The sequence below is a fragment of the Callorhinchus milii genome, unplaced genomic scaffold (assembly GCF_018977255.1).
Source record: "Callorhinchus milii isolate IMCB2004 unplaced genomic scaffold, IMCB_Cmil_1.0 Scaffold20, whole genome shotgun sequence".
Classification (NCBI taxonomy): Eukaryota; Metazoa; Chordata; class Chondrichthyes; order Chimaeriformes; family Callorhinchidae; genus Callorhinchus; species Callorhinchus milii.
This window is the reverse complement of record NW_024704761.1, coordinates 5,261,184-5,280,367: the sequence shown is the minus strand read 5'-3', so window position 1 is coordinate 5,280,367 and position 19,184 is coordinate 5,261,184. Positions and strand designations below refer to the sequence as shown.

General features: G+C 44.3%; 1 protein-coding gene across 1 annotated transcript in view; it reads left to right on the top strand.

The window, feature by feature from the left end:
• Nucleotides 1–201: 201 nt before the first annotated feature.
• Nucleotides 202–19,184, top strand: part of LOC103175539 (zinc transporter ZIP11) — a 171,900-nt gene continuing 152,917 nt past the window's right edge. Inside the window, exons 1-3 of the mRNA XM_042342563.1 lie at nt 202–311; nt 3,847–3,885; nt 10,789–10,947. Of these exons, the coding sequence (XP_042198497.1) occupies nt 204–311; nt 3,847–3,885; nt 10,789–10,947 (306 nt within the window). The 5' untranslated portion in view covers nt 202–203. The remainder of the gene's footprint in view (nt 312–3,846; nt 3,886–10,788; nt 10,948–19,184) is intronic.

Sequence of the window (19,184 nt, the reverse complement as noted above, 5' to 3'; positions counted from 1 at the left end):
GATCGCCCAATGAGAGGCCGGTGGGGGGCGGGGCTAGCGCTGCCGACCCCGCCCCCTCCCGACACGTGTCCCCCCACTTGGATGCGGAAGTGAACGCTGGAGCCCGAGCGGCTGAGGCTCAGAGTGGTTGGTGGTCGAGCACTGACCCCCACACCCCCCCCCACCCGCACCCCCACACCCGCACCCCCACCGGACGGGCAGACATGATCGAGGGATCCCACCCGGTGTTTCAGAGCCTCCTCGGGACCCTCCTGACCTGGGCTGTCACCGCCGCGGGAGCTGCCTTGGTGTTCATATTCTCCAGCGGGCAGGTTGGTGCCAGAGGGCTGTGCAGCCGCTTGGCCGGTGTGCCAACCTGGCCCGCCTCCTGGGCCAGAGGGCTGTGGGTTCAAGACCCCCCCCCCCACCACCCCACATACCATCCCCAACCCCACCCTCCACACCCACCCCACCCCCCCCCAACCCAACCCCCCAACCCCACCCTCCACACTCCCCCACATCCCCCCCCACCCCACCCTCCACACCCACCCCACCCCCCAACCCCACCCTCCACACTCCCCCACATCCCCCCCAACCCCACCCTCCACACCCACCCCACCCCCCCCCAACCCAACCCCCCCAACCCCACCCCCACACCCCCCCACATCCCTCTAACCCCACACTCCACACACTCCCACCCCCCCAACCCCACCCTCCACACCCCCACCAACCCCACCCTCCACACTCCCCCACATCCCCCCCAACCCCACCCTCCACACACACCCCCATCCCATCCCCAACCCCACCCTCCACACCCCCACCAACCCCATCCCATCCCCAACCCCACCCTCCACACCCCCACCAACCCCACCCTCCACACCCCCACCAACCCCACCCTCCACACTCCCCCACATCCCCCCAACCCCACCCTCCACACACACCCCCATCCCATCCCCAACCCCACCCTCCACACCCCCACCAACCCCATCCCATCCCCAACCCCACCCTCCACACCCCCACCAACCCCACACTCCACACCCCACCCGCAACCCCACCCTCCACACACCCCCAACCCCACCCTCCACACCCCCACACACCCCCAACCCCACCCTCCACACCCCCCCTCTCCACACCCACCCTCCATGTTGGGAAGTTGGAATCACATAAGTCTAAGCTGACATTCTCCAGTGAGGTGCTGGAGGGGGTGTGGGGGTGCGGTGGCGTCGGTGGTGGTGGTGGTGGGGCGGCGGGGGGTATGTTGCATTGTGGCAGGTGCTGTCCTTTGAATGAGACGTTAAACCCGGGTTCCCGTCCGCCTGTTCGGGTGGATGATAAAGATCCCCTGGTACTCTTCGAAAATGGTACTATCTCTCTGGCCCAATGTCCACTGGCCAACAAACCCCCAAATAACACGAGGTGTCAAGCGACTGCCAGGATGGTGAAAGGCAAATTGGTCTCGTTTCGCCTCGTAAATTCTTACGTTCCTCAATAAAATTGATTACTCCATGGCTGTTTGTGGGACATTGCTATGCGCAACTGGCTGCTGCGTTTAGCTCACAGAATACACAGTCAATTCACTTGTGAAACACTTTGAGACGTCTCGACGACGTGATAAGCTGCTATATCAAACGCAAGGATTGTTATTATTAAATTATTTCCTTGGTCTCGATGTTTGGCAGAATCGTTTCTGCTCCTGGCGCAAAAAAGTATGAATGAGTTGCTTGTCTGGACTTTAAATTTCTGAATTCTTAGTGACGGTTGTATAGAATTTAGGGAATGCACGATGATGCAAAAGACAGTCTTGCAGTGCTCAATGGTCTTGCATAACGTTCTAAATAAATTATTAATGTCGAAGTGCCCTTGTACAGCAATATCGATGTCTCGCTCGTATTTGCTCCTGAAGCGGTACTTCAGCTGCAGAGACCATGCTTTGCACTCCAAGGTTTATGCTACGTGGTTACACAGCTACATGGTTACACGGGGTTTATGGTAGGGCTGAAGCAACATCTAGATCATCAAGAAGTGTAGAGTGACTTAAAGGTATTAAGCAATTCTGCTGATGTCTTTTGAGGCCCAAACTGGCCTTATCATCCCTATTCTGCCACTTGATAGTTTCTTCCAGTTTGCTTGGATGTACTTCTGCAATACATCTCCTTGACTTTAAGTATGTCCTCCCCTGGTTTTGCTCCCCTCTCTTTATTTTTGCGAGCGCTCCTTTCTGTTTCAGTTTGCCAACTGAAATGATGAACTCAGAATCTCAGACATTTGTGAAGAGGTTGGGTGCATCCCTCGGTGATGGGAAATTGGAGAAAGAGGGACCCTCGGCTGTACTTTCTTGTGGCTGGTTGTGGAGCAGCAGTGAATGAAGGGACCTGTCCTTTTGATCGTGGATATTGGAGTGATGGGGGAGACCACGGTGGGCGTGTGAAAGGAAGTGTAAATCTGAGGTGTTTAGTGGAAAATTAACTTTCTCAGCAAAGTACAAATTGGGATAGCAGTGGATTTTGGAACATAAACCACTTTCAGCAAACATAATGATGACCCTGGAGTTATGTTGACACATGGTAACTGCTTGATAGATTTTCTATAGGGCACCATATCCTCGTGTATATCCTGTTGTTGATGTATTATGTTGACATTGTGTGTTTTCCTCTAAGGCAGGAGGTAACTGCTGTAACTAGAACTTTGTAAGTGGGAGGCAGTAAGTAAAAGGTGAAACGAATACATATCTGAAAGATTTTCTCCTACAGTTTCGGTGCTTGAATAATTTCTGTCTTACAAGTTGCTGGAAACTCAAGTAGTTCCTGTTAATGGTATGGCTCCAGTGTTTAGATTCTAGCTTTAAACAAATACACATTTTTTTTTTAGTTTGGAGAGGGACATATTAAAAAAAAACATGTTTTCCCACCCGTAGAGGTTACGTAGGTATCCCATTAATATGTGTTGCATTCAGAATAATTTATTAAAACGTTGTTACATCAAAGTGGTGTGTTACAGTTCGTTATATACTATAGGTGGTGGAGTTTCCCCAGCGACAAATTGCATATTAATTCCTGATAAACATGCACAGAATTAGAAAGGATGTTATAGCACAGAAACAGGCCATTTAGTCCAACGAGTCCAGCAGTGTTTATACTTCACACAAGCTTCCACACCTCCTAATCCTTTCCCCCTATGCCCCTCTCTTCCCTTCTCCCTCATGAATGCATCAAGTTTGCTCTTAAATATCCTGATGGTATTCTCACCATGCAATATTCTCACGATGCGATTGTCAAGCATTAAGGATGCCGGCTCATCATAAACTGCCAGCAGCATGGAGGAAATAGCCTCCATGTAAAATAACATGGTTTCTTATATGTAATTGATGCTAAGGACTGACTTCAAGGCTGTAGTCTAGTCTCGACAATTACGTGTAAATTATTAGAGAAGAAAGAAGAAAGAAAGAAAGCTCCAGTGTTTTTTGACACTTCCAAACCTCATCCCTTGCACTTTTAGATTACCATCTGGTAAATGCCATACGCTCAATTAATTCTTAGTTAATTGCACAGTAATTAGCTGCTGGAATGTAGCAATGTTTGAAAGTATTTCTCATCTGGAACTCTACAATATAGAGCACCATTTCTTAAGATGCGATACTTCCAGGATTGGGGTGGAAATTGTTGGAGAGAGTCGGTGTGGGGAACTGAACAGCTTTGTCTTTACCACAGTATTGTCAGTACATTTCTGTGGGGTGCCTTGAAAACTGGGAGGCAGTTTCATTGACTTCTTTATGGTCATGCAGTTGGAAATGAGAGGTGAATGTTTAGAGCTGTTGTAAATACATTATACCTTTAATTTGATTCTTTTTTTTCTCTCTCTCTCGTACAGAAACGAATACTTGATGGAAGTCTTGGGTTTGCGGCAGGGGTAAGTATATAAAGTAGTATTCAACAGCTCTGTTAAAATTACCCTGTGGCCATATGCTGTATCCTTATTATTGCTCATCTTATTATGCCATCTTTATAAATAAATTTATATTTATAAATATAAATTGTTATGCCATCGGTCACACCTCTTCCCCCCCCACCCCTCTCCCGATCCCAGCTCGGGTCTGAAATGCTGTACACTGTCCAACGCCTTGGGACGTCCTCTCAACGTGAAAGGCGCTATACAAATGTAATTTTTCCTGATGTGAGTGAGTTCAAAGTGGCAGCAATTTGATGTGAGGTATCGTACAAGAAGTATATTGTCACATTAGAGTATGTTCATTTTGTTCAGTGTGTGTAGACTTCCGATTACTTGAAGTCAACACACTTGACCAAACCTTTTAGTTATCAGGCTTCCCTCAGCCATTGGTAAAGCGCTAAACTGATGTGCTGATGGAACACATCTCAGCCCCCTACACGATGGAGGATGTTGGTGTCCGTGGGAAGGTGATGGGATGGGTACCAGGTGGGCACATTAGAAGCAGAAGTAGTAGGATTCTATAGGAACGGAAGAGTGCGAACGGTTAGACCGCAAATGCAGCTGGAAACGTTATGCTGACGTGTCCGTGACCATCCTGTTTCACAGCGACTTGCTAACTATGAAACTGGTGACCCTAAAAGCAAATTATGGACATGTGCCAAATAGTACCAAAATGTACCAATCAGCTGTGCTTCAGTAAACCTTTCTTCCTTTAGTATCTAGCAGTTTTAAGAAGCTGATTTTCAAAACTGGCATCTCGGATGTGTTTAGTTAGGGTTGGATTAGGTGTCCACTGGGTACATTGCAGTAACTGCATTGGTCTATATATGTTGAGTACTTCTATCAATCCCAATCCCATACAGGTACTAGAATGGACTCTCAATACATAGCTACGCAGATGGCACAAGTATTCCAATAACTTTTGAGGGATGTTGTTTCTGATCCTTCAAAGGCCCTATGGTAACCGTTAAAGGTCATCAACCCCATTGGCACACAAGTCTTTTCAGCTCTTAAGAACATGATTTGACAAAGTTGCTCTGAACAAGCAATGCTGGATAATAACATTGTTCCGTTGAAGCTCCATCCGTACTGGGGCTGACATCAGTTTCAGCTTTTTCATAGTTCCTTAGTTTGATGTTCACAACGTTCCCAATATTTGTTCTGGAAGGGCATGGATACTGAAACTTCTTTTGTTCTCATTTGTACAAGTTTAACAGTTTAACTTTTTCCAATCCATAAAGTAGCTGTTTTAAGCAGTTTTCCTGTGAAAAGAACAATTTGTTTCCTGAAAATCTCTTTGTAATGAGAGTACGAAGTTGTGCTCAGGTTTGTGCATGGGGCCGAGGTTTCCATTTAAAATCATCCCCTTCACTTGCTCGTTGACCGCACTTCAAATGGACTTTATTATACTGTAAAGTGAATTAACTGAGTGATATTTTGTGGGTGAAACGGCCACATTTAATCGCGTTGTGTACACATAAAGGTTGTATGAGAAACGAGCAGGAGAGAGTGGGGTTAAAGGAGAGGTGGTTTGGATGGAGGGAAACCACTAGCGAATTGAATGGCCCATTTCTTTGCAGTAATGATGAATGATTTATGTGTATGAAATGCCTTCTTGGCCTTAATCTTTGTTGCCGTTGCTAACATTTCTAGCTGCTTAGCGCGAGCAGAACAGGGAGAGCTTTCCTCTGCAAATGGAGATGTTAGACCTAAACTGGAGGTGGTACTTGACACTGACCCTGGGTGCCCACAATGGGGGGAAAAAGGTCATCCTTTTCCCTGAATTCCCTTGCATAATTTCACTAGAAACGTGATTTCAAAGTGTTTCCGACGATTGCGTTCGGTGTGACTGCAACCACTTTAGTTTTTATGATTCCGCTTCCCCTCGCTCTTTCTTTGGTCTTCCCAGGCAGCAGGAGCCATACCCTGGCTGACAGGCCTGGTAGGCAAGAGGTCTCCAGGACTTCGCTAATGCTGCTCTACGACTCAGTGCCGACAGACGCCCAGAGGTTGCGTGACTTGATTCCTAATCTGTCCTCCCTTCAACCTCGGGGCAAAGTACCAAGTGTCTCTGCAGTACAGTATCTCCCATGGGGCAGAGACTTGGTGGGGCAGGAAGAGGGGAATCGTAAATAGCAAAGTATTTCCGTTCATTATTGCGTTTGAAATTCAGATTCAATTATTATTTAGCATATTTCATCCAGGTGCGTGCATGTTTAATTCCGCTAAGTCCTTTTGTTCCTCCCTGAATAACAGTCAGTAATGACTCGTGAAACAGCACAAGCACAGTGGGTAAAATGTGCTGCAAACTTTCTGCATCTTTATTCAGTAAATAAGAAAGAGCTGTTGGTTTTAAACTCCCATCTTAAACTCAATCCTATGACGATTCATCAACTCCCGAAAATTGTCTTTCACATCTCGTCCAAACCGGTGGATTTCCAGCCTTGTAACTCAAATTGATATAACGAGGAGATTCGGGGAGTAGTTTCTGCAAAGTACAAAGGATGGAGAATATATGTTCTGCTGGAAGATCTGGAATAAGATCCATTGTACCTTCGGGCAGAGATGCTGTTTGTTCTTTTCGATGCAGTTGCGCTTCCAAGTCTAAACTGTGTTGGAAAAAGTCCACATCAAAGTAACGCACTGAGTGATGGTAATAAAAGTAACGTGGAATATTTTACTTTCAAGTACATATTCCAAAGACTGGCAGAGACTCTTAATTGAATTGAAGGCAACAAACTAATTTCAAGGCTCACTTAAACCTAAAGTGCACAAGCTCGGATTTTCATGGTCTATGGTGCCACTTAAGCTTCATGATTAGATGGCTACAAAACCCCACTGAGAAAAATATCCTTTTCCCACTTACCAGCCTGTGGTTACCTGTCTTTTCTCTCACTACAAATCTGTCTCCCTTCACCAATTTGACTCCACAAGGAACCGAGAGAGCTTGGAGACGAGCAGTTTGCCTGAAAACCAATGTCCTAAACAGTCAAATCACAATTAAAATAAGATGCTGAGACGGAGTTCAAGCTGGTAAAAGAATGCAATTCAAATGGCTTGCTTAACCATTTTAGCTGTAGAGTTTGATATCGCTTCAACCTCTTTATATTATGGACTGTAAATCCCTCTTATATTGCTTTGCAACTTGATCCCCTCACAAAATACACAGTCAGTTCACTTTACAGTATATTCTGTGAAGCGCTTTGAGAAGTCTTTCAAATGCAAGGATTACGCAAGGATTACTATTATTAATAGGACCATTCCCATCCAGTAGTGTTATTTGTGGCAATGATTACAATGCCTGATAATATCAAATTAGCTTCCTGAAACTTCATAACTTAATGTCATAAAGGACCTTTTTCTAAGCGCTTTGGGACGTCCTCCCGACGTGAAAAGCGCTATATCAAATGCAAGGATTATTATTATTATTATTATTATTAGACCCTTCGGCTTGTTGAGTCTGTTCCGCTAGTTTATTTGCTTAAGCTAGTTTTTTTTGCTACATTTTTAATTTCATTTTTCTACTCTTTCTCCGCATCGCATAATATCGTTATTTTTTTTTAAAAAATCAAACACGATTCTTTCAATGAAAAAAATATACCAAACATAACCAGAATTCACCTGGTGAAGTTGGCCACTGATATATCCCGCATTATTTTAAGATGTTAAAATGGTTAAAAGTGTAAATAGAGATTCGTAGCCTTGCGGTTTGAATATTTGACAAACAGGGATTGTACAGGATGTGTAAGCTTGCAATGCACATCACTCCTGTTTGGGATTGTTGGAATGATATGTGTTTCAAGCTATTGAATGCAATCGTTACACTTAAGACGTCTCAACGACGTGATAAGGCGCTATATCAAATGCAAGGATTATTATATACATCCAATATTTTGTCATTTGGCCCATCGAGTATTATTTTGCAAATTCCTCCACTCGGGCTTTCAACTCTTATCCTGATTCCCTGATCTTTTTTAGTACACATTTATATTCCTCTTCAAATACTTATTCAGATACCTTTTAGATGCTGTTTTGCTCTTAGGCTCGGTAGTTATTTCAGGCAGAGCATTCCAATAGCGCTCTGTGTGAGAAAAGCCTGCTAGCCTCCTCGGTTCGATGATATCAAATTAGATTTCACGATGGAGGAAGATAAATATTTGTTAGGTCAGGATATTAAGGTCAGGATATGGTGCAAAGGCGGGCAAATGGGCTTGAGGTATAGGTCAGCCATGATCTTATAAAATCGCGGAACTGGCTCGAGAAGGGGCTGAATATCATATGTATCTATGATATTTCTGCCGGTTAGTACTAGATATTTGCTGTGCACGTCAGCACTTATTCAACACTGTGTTGGCGCAATGGGGGTTGAGGTGATTGACATTGCAACTCAGAAAACGTTCATCAACTCGAGAGAAAATTGCTTTATTCATTAAAAAATTGTTTCATTAAATATACATCATTGAAGCGTAGTAAAGGTTATTTTGACCCCATTGTGTTATTAGCAGGGCTGCACATAATAACTCAAGAATTGTGCTTGAAAACTTTTTTGTTGTGTGTGTAAATATATATATATATAAAAAATGTTGCAAAAAGGGCTTTTGTGTTAAATTGTGCACCAGCAAAGAGTGCATTGCATTTTCTTCTGGCGGGATGGGCTAATAACTAGAATAATTTCTATTAATGGAGCGTAAATTGTTGTGGTATTGATGTCTGGGGCTGTGAAAAAGGTTTGGTGATGAAAGTGCAGCATTATTTGCAGCTTGTGCTTAATGATAGGGTTAATGTTGAGCTCTTTCGAACAAAGACACCAAATCTGAGTGTCCATTAAGCATCATTCCCCACATACCCCATGAGCTGATACTAAGAAAAAAGAATCCAGTGATGCTATTATCCATCTTTGAATACAGTGGCAATTTTCCTCTCTGCCTGCTGTGGCGCACAGAAATTGTTATCCACATACAAAGATAAACATTTTTACTTTGAAACATCTCAATATACTTCACAGGTAATTTTGGTCAAGTGTAGTGACTGTTTTTGTAGGCACAACCGGGTTGATGGCTGCCATGTGATTAGATGACTTGCCCATGGGGAGAGAGTAACAGAGCCCTTCTTTTCCCTCCGCTTTCCACCCACTTGACACATTTTTTCTTTTGACATGTAAAAGTACATGTGTAAACTGGCTGAGAATTTGACCCGAGTTTATACCGAGTTCATCTAAGCTTCTGAGTTGAAGGCTCGTGCTCCACACACGCACCCATCTCTGCTCTTAATGCTTTGAGGGGAGGACAGTGGGGTGGGTATTGTGGAAGGATGAGATCAAATGTTGATCAAAAAAGGGCCTTCTTCATCCGCACCAATCTTGTGTGCGATGTTTGCTGGTTTGGAGAGCTCTTTGTGGTTTTGCTTAGCTTGAGCTTGCTTGATTGGAGTCGCTCGGATGGTGCCAGGGTGCTTTCCTTGATGGTTTGATTTTTAGCCTACTTTGTAACAAGGGATTTGTGCTGCAGCCTGTGTGAAGTTAATAGAGCAGCTCCAAATTCTCATCTTTGCAAATTCGGGTCCGAGCGAGTTACGAACCAGATGGATATGAATTTCAGCGACTGCCACGACAATGCCGGTAGAGTAAAAGCTTAGCTGGCGATTAAGAGGTCAAAACTCATAAAGCGTGACTGACATCAAAGGAGCCCGGCCATGCATCGGGCTTGACAGGATTATGTAAAGGCACCTAATTGATCCGCATCTCTGTCTGTGGAAATGTAATAACGACTCGAAATGAGAAGATTTTAAGCAATTGCGAGACGTAATTTTTGTTTCTTTACATCCTTAATTAACTCAGAAATTGCTTCAGCACAGCCTAATTCAAGCATCTGATCTCAAGCACCCAGACTAATGGCACGGCTGCATTGTAGGTTGCTTTTGTGTTTCTCTCACCATCCAGACATCTTGGCTCCACGGTCCATCACTGATACGGCAGTGCAAGCAAATGGGATGTGAATTTCTTGCTTATCGAGTGTTAATCAATGCTGCAGAATTATTGAACTGCCCCCCTCCCCCATATGTAGCTTTCGGGGGAGGGAGAAAGAGGTAGGCTGAGCTTCTCGACGCTGCTCTGAACTTTCAAGCCACAAATGGTTTAAAAGAAAGACTTACCGGTAATCTGCGTTCACCTACAAACTCCGCAGCCACTGCACTTTACACTAAATGCTTTGAAGCTTTGAGTTGTCCCTCTGACATAAAAGGCGCTGTATTAAATGCAATGATTACGATAATAATATAAAAATTCTTGCTTTTGATATAGCGACTTGTCGAGTCTTCGAGGCGTCTCAAAGCGCTTCACATAATGTACTGTAAAGTGAATTGACTGTATATTGTATAGTTGCAAACATTCAGATCGATTTCAGAAGAAACTGATAATGACTGAGACCAAATGTCTTAGGACAGGACAGTGGCCATGAAATGTAAGGAAGTGAGTTTTGTTTTGTGATGTACAAATGCAATAGGTTAGTTGGTGATGCGTCGGACTATAGGAATTAAATGATCTGTTTAGACATATTTAGGGTAAGTGAAAATAAATGTTTTTTTTGATGGATGGATATTTGACTTTTTTTGGGCAAGAAAAATGTCCCAACGATCGGGTGGTCAGGTTGCCACGGAGAACAGTCGGCTATTTTTTTTCTTAAAAACGTCTTTTTTCTTTAAATTGCTGAAAAATATATTTGCTTCGGACTTCGGAAAAATACCCGCCTCCGCATATTACACGTGTGTAGTGCCTTTCGCGTTAGGCAGACGTCCCATGGCGCTGGAGAGTCAGTCAGACGCAGTGCTGTGCCTCGGAGTAATTATGGTCATGTTCCTGTGTTCAAGGTTATGCTGGCTGCGTCCTACTGGTCACTACTGGCACCGGCTATTGAAATGGCCGAGACCTCGGGGAGCTACGGAGCCTTCGCATTCTTTCCCGTGGGAGTGGGCTTCACGCTCGGAGCCGCCTTCGTCTACATGGCTGACGTCTTGTTGTCCTCGCTGGTGAGTGCTGCTGATTGGTGGAGCCGGCATTCCCGGCCTCGCCCGGGCCTTTTTCCGCACCCTGCCGGTTGCGTCGCATGGTATTTAAAAGGTTTCGACCTCACCCCCGTTAACGGTGCGGAGGCTGTGGTTTCGTGCCCGTGGTCTACTCCTCGCCGGTCGGGCCTTCAGCCTTTCTGCCCCCACCCTTTCGAACTCCATCCCACATTCCCTTCGCCTCGGCCCCTCCCTTGCCTCCTTCAAGGCGCGGCTCAAAACCCTCCTCTTCGACTGCGCCTTCGTCCACCCTCCTACCTCCACCCTCCCCGATCCCAACCCCCATGCTTGGGGACCAACTCCCTGACTGTCCAGCGCTTTGGGACGTCCTCCCGACATGAAGGGCGCTCTACTAATGTAATTTTGTATTGAATTGAGCACATCATCCTGGCTTTGGGAGATGATTAGAAGCTGAGAGAACAATCAAGAGAGGTGTAAGAGCCAGGCTAAAGCGGGGGGAGCAAAACCACCACCGTGCAGGAAAAAAAATATTGCACTGCAATGTTGCTGGAGGAAAGGCTATGCTTGATAAATCCTGTTAACAGATTGGTAGAATATTAGCAGGAGACATTGGAATTACCATGGTATTTTTCTTACGAGCTGTGTAGTCTGGAGAACATCAATATCACAGGTCGGGAACACGCTGTACAAGCAATCATCAGCTGTTAGTTAAAGGGCTTGAAAGGAGTGAATGGATGCCTTTCATGCTACTTGCCTACCGAATTAGCAGAGGTCCACATGCCCCATGCTCATTGTGGTCGGACCTGTTTGGTTTGTAACCTGTACTTTAGACAGGTGGACACTTGCCCTCTGCTGAGGGGTCTTCATGACTTCCTGTGGCACAAGGTGAAAGATGTGCTTTGTGAGCTGTCGCTTCCCAGTGTGTTGTAGGGATTCCTACAACGCATCTAATTGGAATGATGGAACGCTGGGAGGCAGGCAAATAGGGCCAGAAAACAGGGAAGCAGAGCTTTCTAGTTATCAGCCACAATAAACGCAGAGGGGGAAAGGTCAAAACGAGTTATTTAAAAGCAGCCTTGAGAAACACAGCCTGTTTAATATTGGCCCCAAAACAACAAGATGTCTAATTCATAATCTATGTACAATTGAACTTGGAGCAATTGCATTTGCCTTTTGACCCATTCAATTTAGCTGACATGAAACGAATGGTGTTGTGTGGAGACCTCGTTGCTGTGCTGTGTAAGTGACATTTTATAAGATACACTTGTAATCCAGGTTATTTGTGTTTAGTTGGTGGATTTATCTAGCGTATTAACTTTAGGGCCATGCTGGAGGGCTGAAATAACTTGGATGCTGACATGCTACGGGCTCAAATTCAGCTGATTGCCGGGATGCAACTTGGAGCAGCATTACTTGGTTGACATTTCTCTGCGTAAGCCAGCAGACAGAAATTGGAAATTTTTGCCCCTCCCCCCCCCCCCGTTAAATAAGATCTTTCCCATATAAATCCTAGCAAGCGATGCACAATCCAGACTGACCTTTGTCTACACCAAATACATTTTTCTTTATTGAATTTTTCTTCACTTTAGGCATTTATGAAGGTGTTCATGTGGCATCATCAGTATTTAATGTAAAGTAAATTGTCACTTGCTCACTTACTCACTGGGTTCTTTTTAAGCTAATTTTAACTAACACTTAAAGTAGGATTGACCCCAAGTTAACGCACAAGCCAGCATGCTGTGCCTTTTTTTTGTATAAAAAGTACATGAATTAGAGTACTCCGCTTGATCGAATAATATAATAATAATATTTTTAGTCCCACAGTGGCTGAGGGTTTGGTTCATTCAGAGCAATGTTGTGTGACTTGGATGAATTCAGGCCGTTGAAGATGTTTGTGTCTCAAGAAGCAAGGATGAGTGGAAGAGAAGAACAAGTATAACGTGGAGTCTCCAGTACTTGACTGTTTATACGGCACTCCAATTCGCAATCATTTTTTGCACTAATCCTTCACTTATTTAACCGGAGACAACTATCTGAACTTTAATTCAGTTCCGAAAATAGTTCAGTCAAATTATAGCTCCAATGCACAAGTGGGTAAGAAAGAGGAAAGGAAGCAGCTTTCAATCAAACCAACTAGCAAGTCCCAGAGGGAATTTTTTTAAAAAAAAATATTTTTCAGTCTATTGGGAGTGAATTATAAGGTTTCTGCAGAGATGCTTATCAGGTTCAGTGGAAAAATAGCTAGTTGTAGAAGCTGAGTGATTTGGGTGTAAGAGATAAGGGAACAGATGCATCATCGGGTGAGTTTGGAAGGAAGCAAAGGATTTATGCATAAAGAAGTCCGTGCAGCAGATTGGTGTATGATTAAGCGAGAACGGGCGTGTGGGGCTGCAACAATAATGTGCAGAGGAATACCTGCAAACAGCTTGATTGAAGGACGAGTGGAGGACGTCATTGGGTGAGAGTGCTGCTGTCATGGTGCACTGCCCCTAGTGGACAAGTCTAAATCCTGATGATACTCCAATGCAGTGCTGGGGTCGGGTGTTGATTTGCCGCAGGTGCTGTCCATTGGATGAAACGGTAAACCGGATGTCTGTCTGTTCAGATGGACGCTAAAGATTCCATGGCACGACTGGAAAAGAGAAGGGAATTTCTCCCGGTGTCCTGGTCGACATTCCCCCAAATAAAATTGGTCACTCACTCCACGACTGCCTGTTGGGGCACTGCTGTGCTCAAACTGGCTGCCGTGTTTCGCCCACAAAATACATAGTCGCTCCACTTGACAGTGTATCCTGTGAAACGCTTTGAGACGATAAGGCGCTGCATCAAATGCAAGGATTGTTATTATTACTTGCAGCACCTTGTTCTGGAAATCTCTGATGGTATTGATGACAGGGTCAAGTAGATTGCGCACAAATACAAGGTCGCTGCCTTGACAGCAATTCCCCGTGAAACACTTGCACCCGGTTTGACATTGTGGGTGTTGCATCAAAAGGTTTACTGTAATGTACTGAAGCAAATCCTTCAGCTGGAAGCATAGGACCTTTAAAGCAGTAGAAAATTCAGCCCAGGAGGCTGGTCACCCCCACTGTGCTGTTCTACGTTACCTTGTGCCCTGGAGCTGTCTGCTCTATATTGTATTTCCCCCCAGACTTCATGCTTATGCATGGTAATGGAGGAGAGTCTGGTCACTCTACACCTAGAGTGTGTGCATTTTGCTTGCAATGGAACGATGTAGAGAAAGATTGTGGGGGGAATGGGCTTGGGCTGCAGATGCACGGAGGCAAATAAATGTCAGCCTTGAGCTCTGGTTGCAGTGATTGAAAGCAGTGCTGTGCGTGTCGTTGGGACATGTCTGCTGTAGGTTGTGTGAGTCATTGTTGGGTAATTGAGTCATATCACAGTGGTCGTGCATCATTATTCTGAAGTTCATAAGTGTGGTATGAAAGGTTATTCTTAAACAGAAAACCTCCAGTGTGGGAGCCTCAAATGATGAATCTTATGAGGGGAAAAGGGACAGCCAACTGCTGATAAACCTCTTGTCTAACATTTATTTTCTGAAAACTGTTCTTTCCCGGGACAGCAGATAGTAAATCAAATTAAATGTTCCTCAGCTCTGCAGCTGAGCAGTGCTCTTGGGGCGGAAACAGGTACGAAATGGCATAGGTGAAGCCGGGCACGTTTTGCGGAGGACGTCATTTTGAGGCAATAATAATTTTGACGGTTGTGTAAAGAAGGAAGCTAAACAGTGTAACCTTGGCCTCTGTCTGCGTTCCGAATTGATAACCCCAGAGACGGCTAATATTCAATGATTCAAACCTGCAGGAATTCAATCAGAAGCCTCTGCAATGATCAATATTTATAGCTAATGGCTCTCTGCACCCAGAGGTTACAAGGTGTGACGTCGCTGGAGTAAAGGCTGCCGCATTTTCACCCACAAAATATACAGTCAATTCACTTTCTTTAATTGTGTGACGCGCTTTGAGACATCTCAAAGACATGATAAGGCATTATATCAAATGCGAGGATTATTATATAAGGATTATTATAAAGCAGCACACATAAACCCAGCCTCTGCGGCCATAGAAAGTGCTAATTGTGGTTCATCAGGGCTGATAAAGTCGAATGTTGGAGTGAGGGGGGAAGGGTAAGGAAGATTCCCTCATCTCGAAAATCTGGCCGTTTAATGATTTAATACCAGTAACTGAACAGATGCAGAGAAGTACTCGTAATCTTAGCACGATTGCAGTTGCACGCCTGTCTGAAACACAGTCTGCACCGGCTGAGATTCCTTTGTGTGATATTGACACGTTAACCTGCAAGACAATTAATCAGCAAGTTGTAGATTTCCACTGATTCCTTCAGTAATCGATGGAGTAAATGATTGCTGCTGTGGTCGGTTGGTTCCAGCCATGTTTACCTTCAGTGAAACTGTAGGGACGAATGAGAAAAGCAGGTGGTTTTGGTTTTTGGGAGGCCGAAGTTGCCCTTTAATATTCATTCAAAATTGGATTTGATGTGAAGGAACCGGAGAGAGACTCGCTTTGTGGTTCAGCATTTCAAAGCCTGGATGTACTACCAGCCTTGGAATCGTGACGGGTGAGAGAACGGCAGCAGAAAATAGCTCCCGGTCTAATGAGGTGCACTAATGTTTCCATCTGTCATATTCAATACTTTATGAGACAGCTTGAGCATTCATTCATAACAAATTAAGAAGTGGCATTGCGTTGGGATAGCCATTACTTTTTTATTGTGCACGATGATTGTATATATTTCACCCACAAAACACAGTCAATTCACTTTACATTATATTCTGTGAAGTGCTTTGAGCCGTCTCGAAGACACGATAAAGCGCTATAACAAATGCAAGGATTATTATTATTATTAGGCATGGACCTTTGGAGATTTTCTGTCCCAAGTTGGGGCTATCTATCATCTTCATCTATGAACCTGAGCAATGACCGGCAGAATCATAGAAGGAGGCCATTTGGCCCATCTTGCCTGTGCCCGCTCTTTGAAAGAGCTACCAACTAATCTCACTACCACCCTTGCACCCCATAGTTCTGCAAATTTCCCCATAAGCCAGTGAAACAAAATGTGCACATAATCAGCAAGAGACTAACAGTAGGAAGTGCGAATGACTGAGGCAGATGGAGAGAGAATAAAGACTAGTGCGGATAGGAAGACCAGACCACCACAACTACTTGCAATTCCTGCAGACGAACGTCCAAAGCGCTTTACAGACCGAGCAAAGTGGCGTGGAATTGAGAATAGAGGGAGGCTGGCCTTAAGAGAAAGTGAGAGCGTGTATGCTGCCAGAACCAAGAGAACACATAAAGAGTTTTATGATATTAGATATTTAATTGTTTTAGATAAAATTATAAACAGACCGTGTGGGGGGTCTCCTGTTCCACAGTCGTTCTAAAGTATTGTAAAAGTTCAGTCTTGATTATATATTTAGCGAGGCCTGTAGCACAAGTCCAATCACCATTATACCCCGAAGTGCGGCAATTTCATAGGCACAGCAGACGAAAGCTTAAGCACATTATAAAGCAAAGCGATTTGGCATCTGGCATGCTTACACCTTGTAATGGTTTGGAACCATTCCCACTTCATTGCTTAATGGCGGGGTCTGGTGCTCCCCCTCTCTCACTTGTGAATGAAGTGTGTTGCTGGCAATGTTGTCCACTGAGGCTATTTTGGAGAAAGCAAAAATAAAAAGGTGACTGGGGGGGGAGGGAGCGGATGGAAAGATGTCGGTGTGACACAAATTGGGTACCTCATTCATCTACAAAATACGCAGTCGCAACACTTTGCAATAAATACTGTTATTTGCTTTGAGTCATTTCGAAGATGGGTTGAGGAGCTACAGTCGAATTGCAAGGATTATTATATATTCGAAACAGGATATGTTGGTTAATTCAGTCGAATTCTTCCATTCGCCGTACACCATCGTTATCATCAATCATCATCTTCTAATGGTGGCATCTCTACAAATAAGTCTTCCTCATCGATACCCAGGCCAAGTTTGATCATCCTGTTTGATCACTAATGTTATTAATAATAATAATAACCTATGCTTAATGGTAGCAACAGACAATTTAAGGAATCTCCATGGAGTGTTTTATTTTTGGAAGGGACACATTGATTTTTCTTTTACATCAGGCTCCGCCAATGTTAAGCGCTCTGAGACGCTACCGTACGTGTAAGTCGTTGTTGTTGTTGTTACATGGTTTATATCCTCCATAAGATTCGTTTTTAAACCAAAAAATTGCACAACACTTGTTAATAAAGACATGTGGCCCTTCACTACAGCGAAGGCTCTCAGGGGGAATATTGGAAGAAGCATGCAAGCAAGTGAGATCCAATTTCTGAAATGTTGTGAATTGACATGGGACATTAAGTCAGGAAAGGCCAGAGCTTGTTAATAAATAAAGCTTCGGAGTGAACACGAATACAGTATTTTCTGATTGAATTAGCAAAGGGGCAAAGAGATATCTGTAATCTGTTTTAAATGCCAGCTGTAAAGCCCTCCTGAAATACGACAAATCAAATTGAAATATCTCGCTAGTCGACCAACATTTATTTTCACAGCTTGGCACCCTCTTGCTGCCCGCTTAATCAGACCTCAAGTAGGGGACATGAGCATTGCACGTAATCATGCTGCCCATCACAATTATTTCCAGGACAATTGCAAATGGTTTCCAAGGCTCTTTGGCTCAATCTCCTTCTTCAGAAGCTGTGGCGACTGCTCTTCTGCCCCTCCACAGACTGAAAAGAAAATCCTTGTATTTGATACAGCGCCTTATCACGTCTTCGAGACTTCTCGAAGAGCTTCACAAAATATACTGTTAACGTGAATTTTTTTTGTGGGCGACAATAGAAGACCTTGCATCATTAAGTGCTCCGAGACTCCGTCTGGCTTGAAGGGCACTATGTAAATGCAAGTTGTTGTGGTTGTTCCATCTGTTGCCTAGCCAAAGTCTAAGCACTGACCCAGCTCTTTTGAGTCCGCCGACTAAAGTTCTGAGCGACTGAAGCTTTAGCGAGTGTATGTCTTCAGTAGCTTGTTGGGTCGGATGCCTGTCATGTTGGAGAATGTCTGTGGGTGTGGGGGGGAAGAGGGGGAAGTCTTATGCAGAATGATTTGAGGGTCATAAATTGCTCTATAATAAAATTGAAGCTGATCTGATCACAGAATATATGCAATTATGAATGGTTTCCACAGCAGCCATCGTGGTATTAAAATATTTTCCATTACTTCAATTGATTCAGTCTGAATTGATGAAATCTCTTATCTTGCTGTGTGAACCCAGCATGTAGAAATTTCAGGAGCCAGACAAGCACAGATAGGCTTCCCCCGATGGAGTTAGCATTGCTATTTCAGTTGGCCGACTGCTGATTGCCTATGAACGAACGCTTTGCTGGAGGGAAATCATTCATATGTGACCAAATTGGGCTGCAAGCTCCAGCCTAGGTTTAAGATAAAACGCAAATCTGTGCGGGGAGGGGAAAGATTTAAGTTGTAGATTTCGGGACCAAGGCTTTGTGGGTTTGAATGAATCCGACACCCAGAATCTGTCACAGATATGGTAGCAAATTCTAGCAACGCACTGGAAGTTAGGCTTGTTCTTAAAGAAAACATTCTTGATCCTATTACAAATAAAACTTAATTCATCAAATGAATAATTAAATCTCCGCTATTCTCATCCAAGGTTTGTTCAAAAATAATGTTGTTTTCAAGCAAACTCAGTTATAACTAGGGCAGCTTTCAAAGTACTGAGTCAGAAGGTTGTGGGTTCAAGCCCTTTGAGCCCCATATCAGGACTCCAGAGGAATGCTGGGGTTATGCTTGCTGTGTGTCGGCTTGGCTCAGTGGTAGCACTTTTGCCTCTGAGTCAGAAGGTTGTCGGTTCAAATCCCACATCGGGAACCCGTAGGCTAAGATGACATTCCAATGCAGTCTTGGGGGTGGTGGGGTTTTGCATTGTCAGATGTGCCATCCTTCGTGATGAGACAAAAAAAACGAGGTCCGGTCTGCTTCTTCAGATGGATGTTAAAAGATCTCGTGACACTATTCTAAAAGAGAAGGCAGGTTCTGCCTGTGTCCTGGCCAACAATCCCTCAAATAAAAATTAGTCATTCACGTCATGACTGTTCATGGGATAATGCTGTGCGCAAGTTAACTTCTGCGTTCGCCCACAAGCAAGCAGCGATGTCCTTTGAGGCTGCCTTTCAAC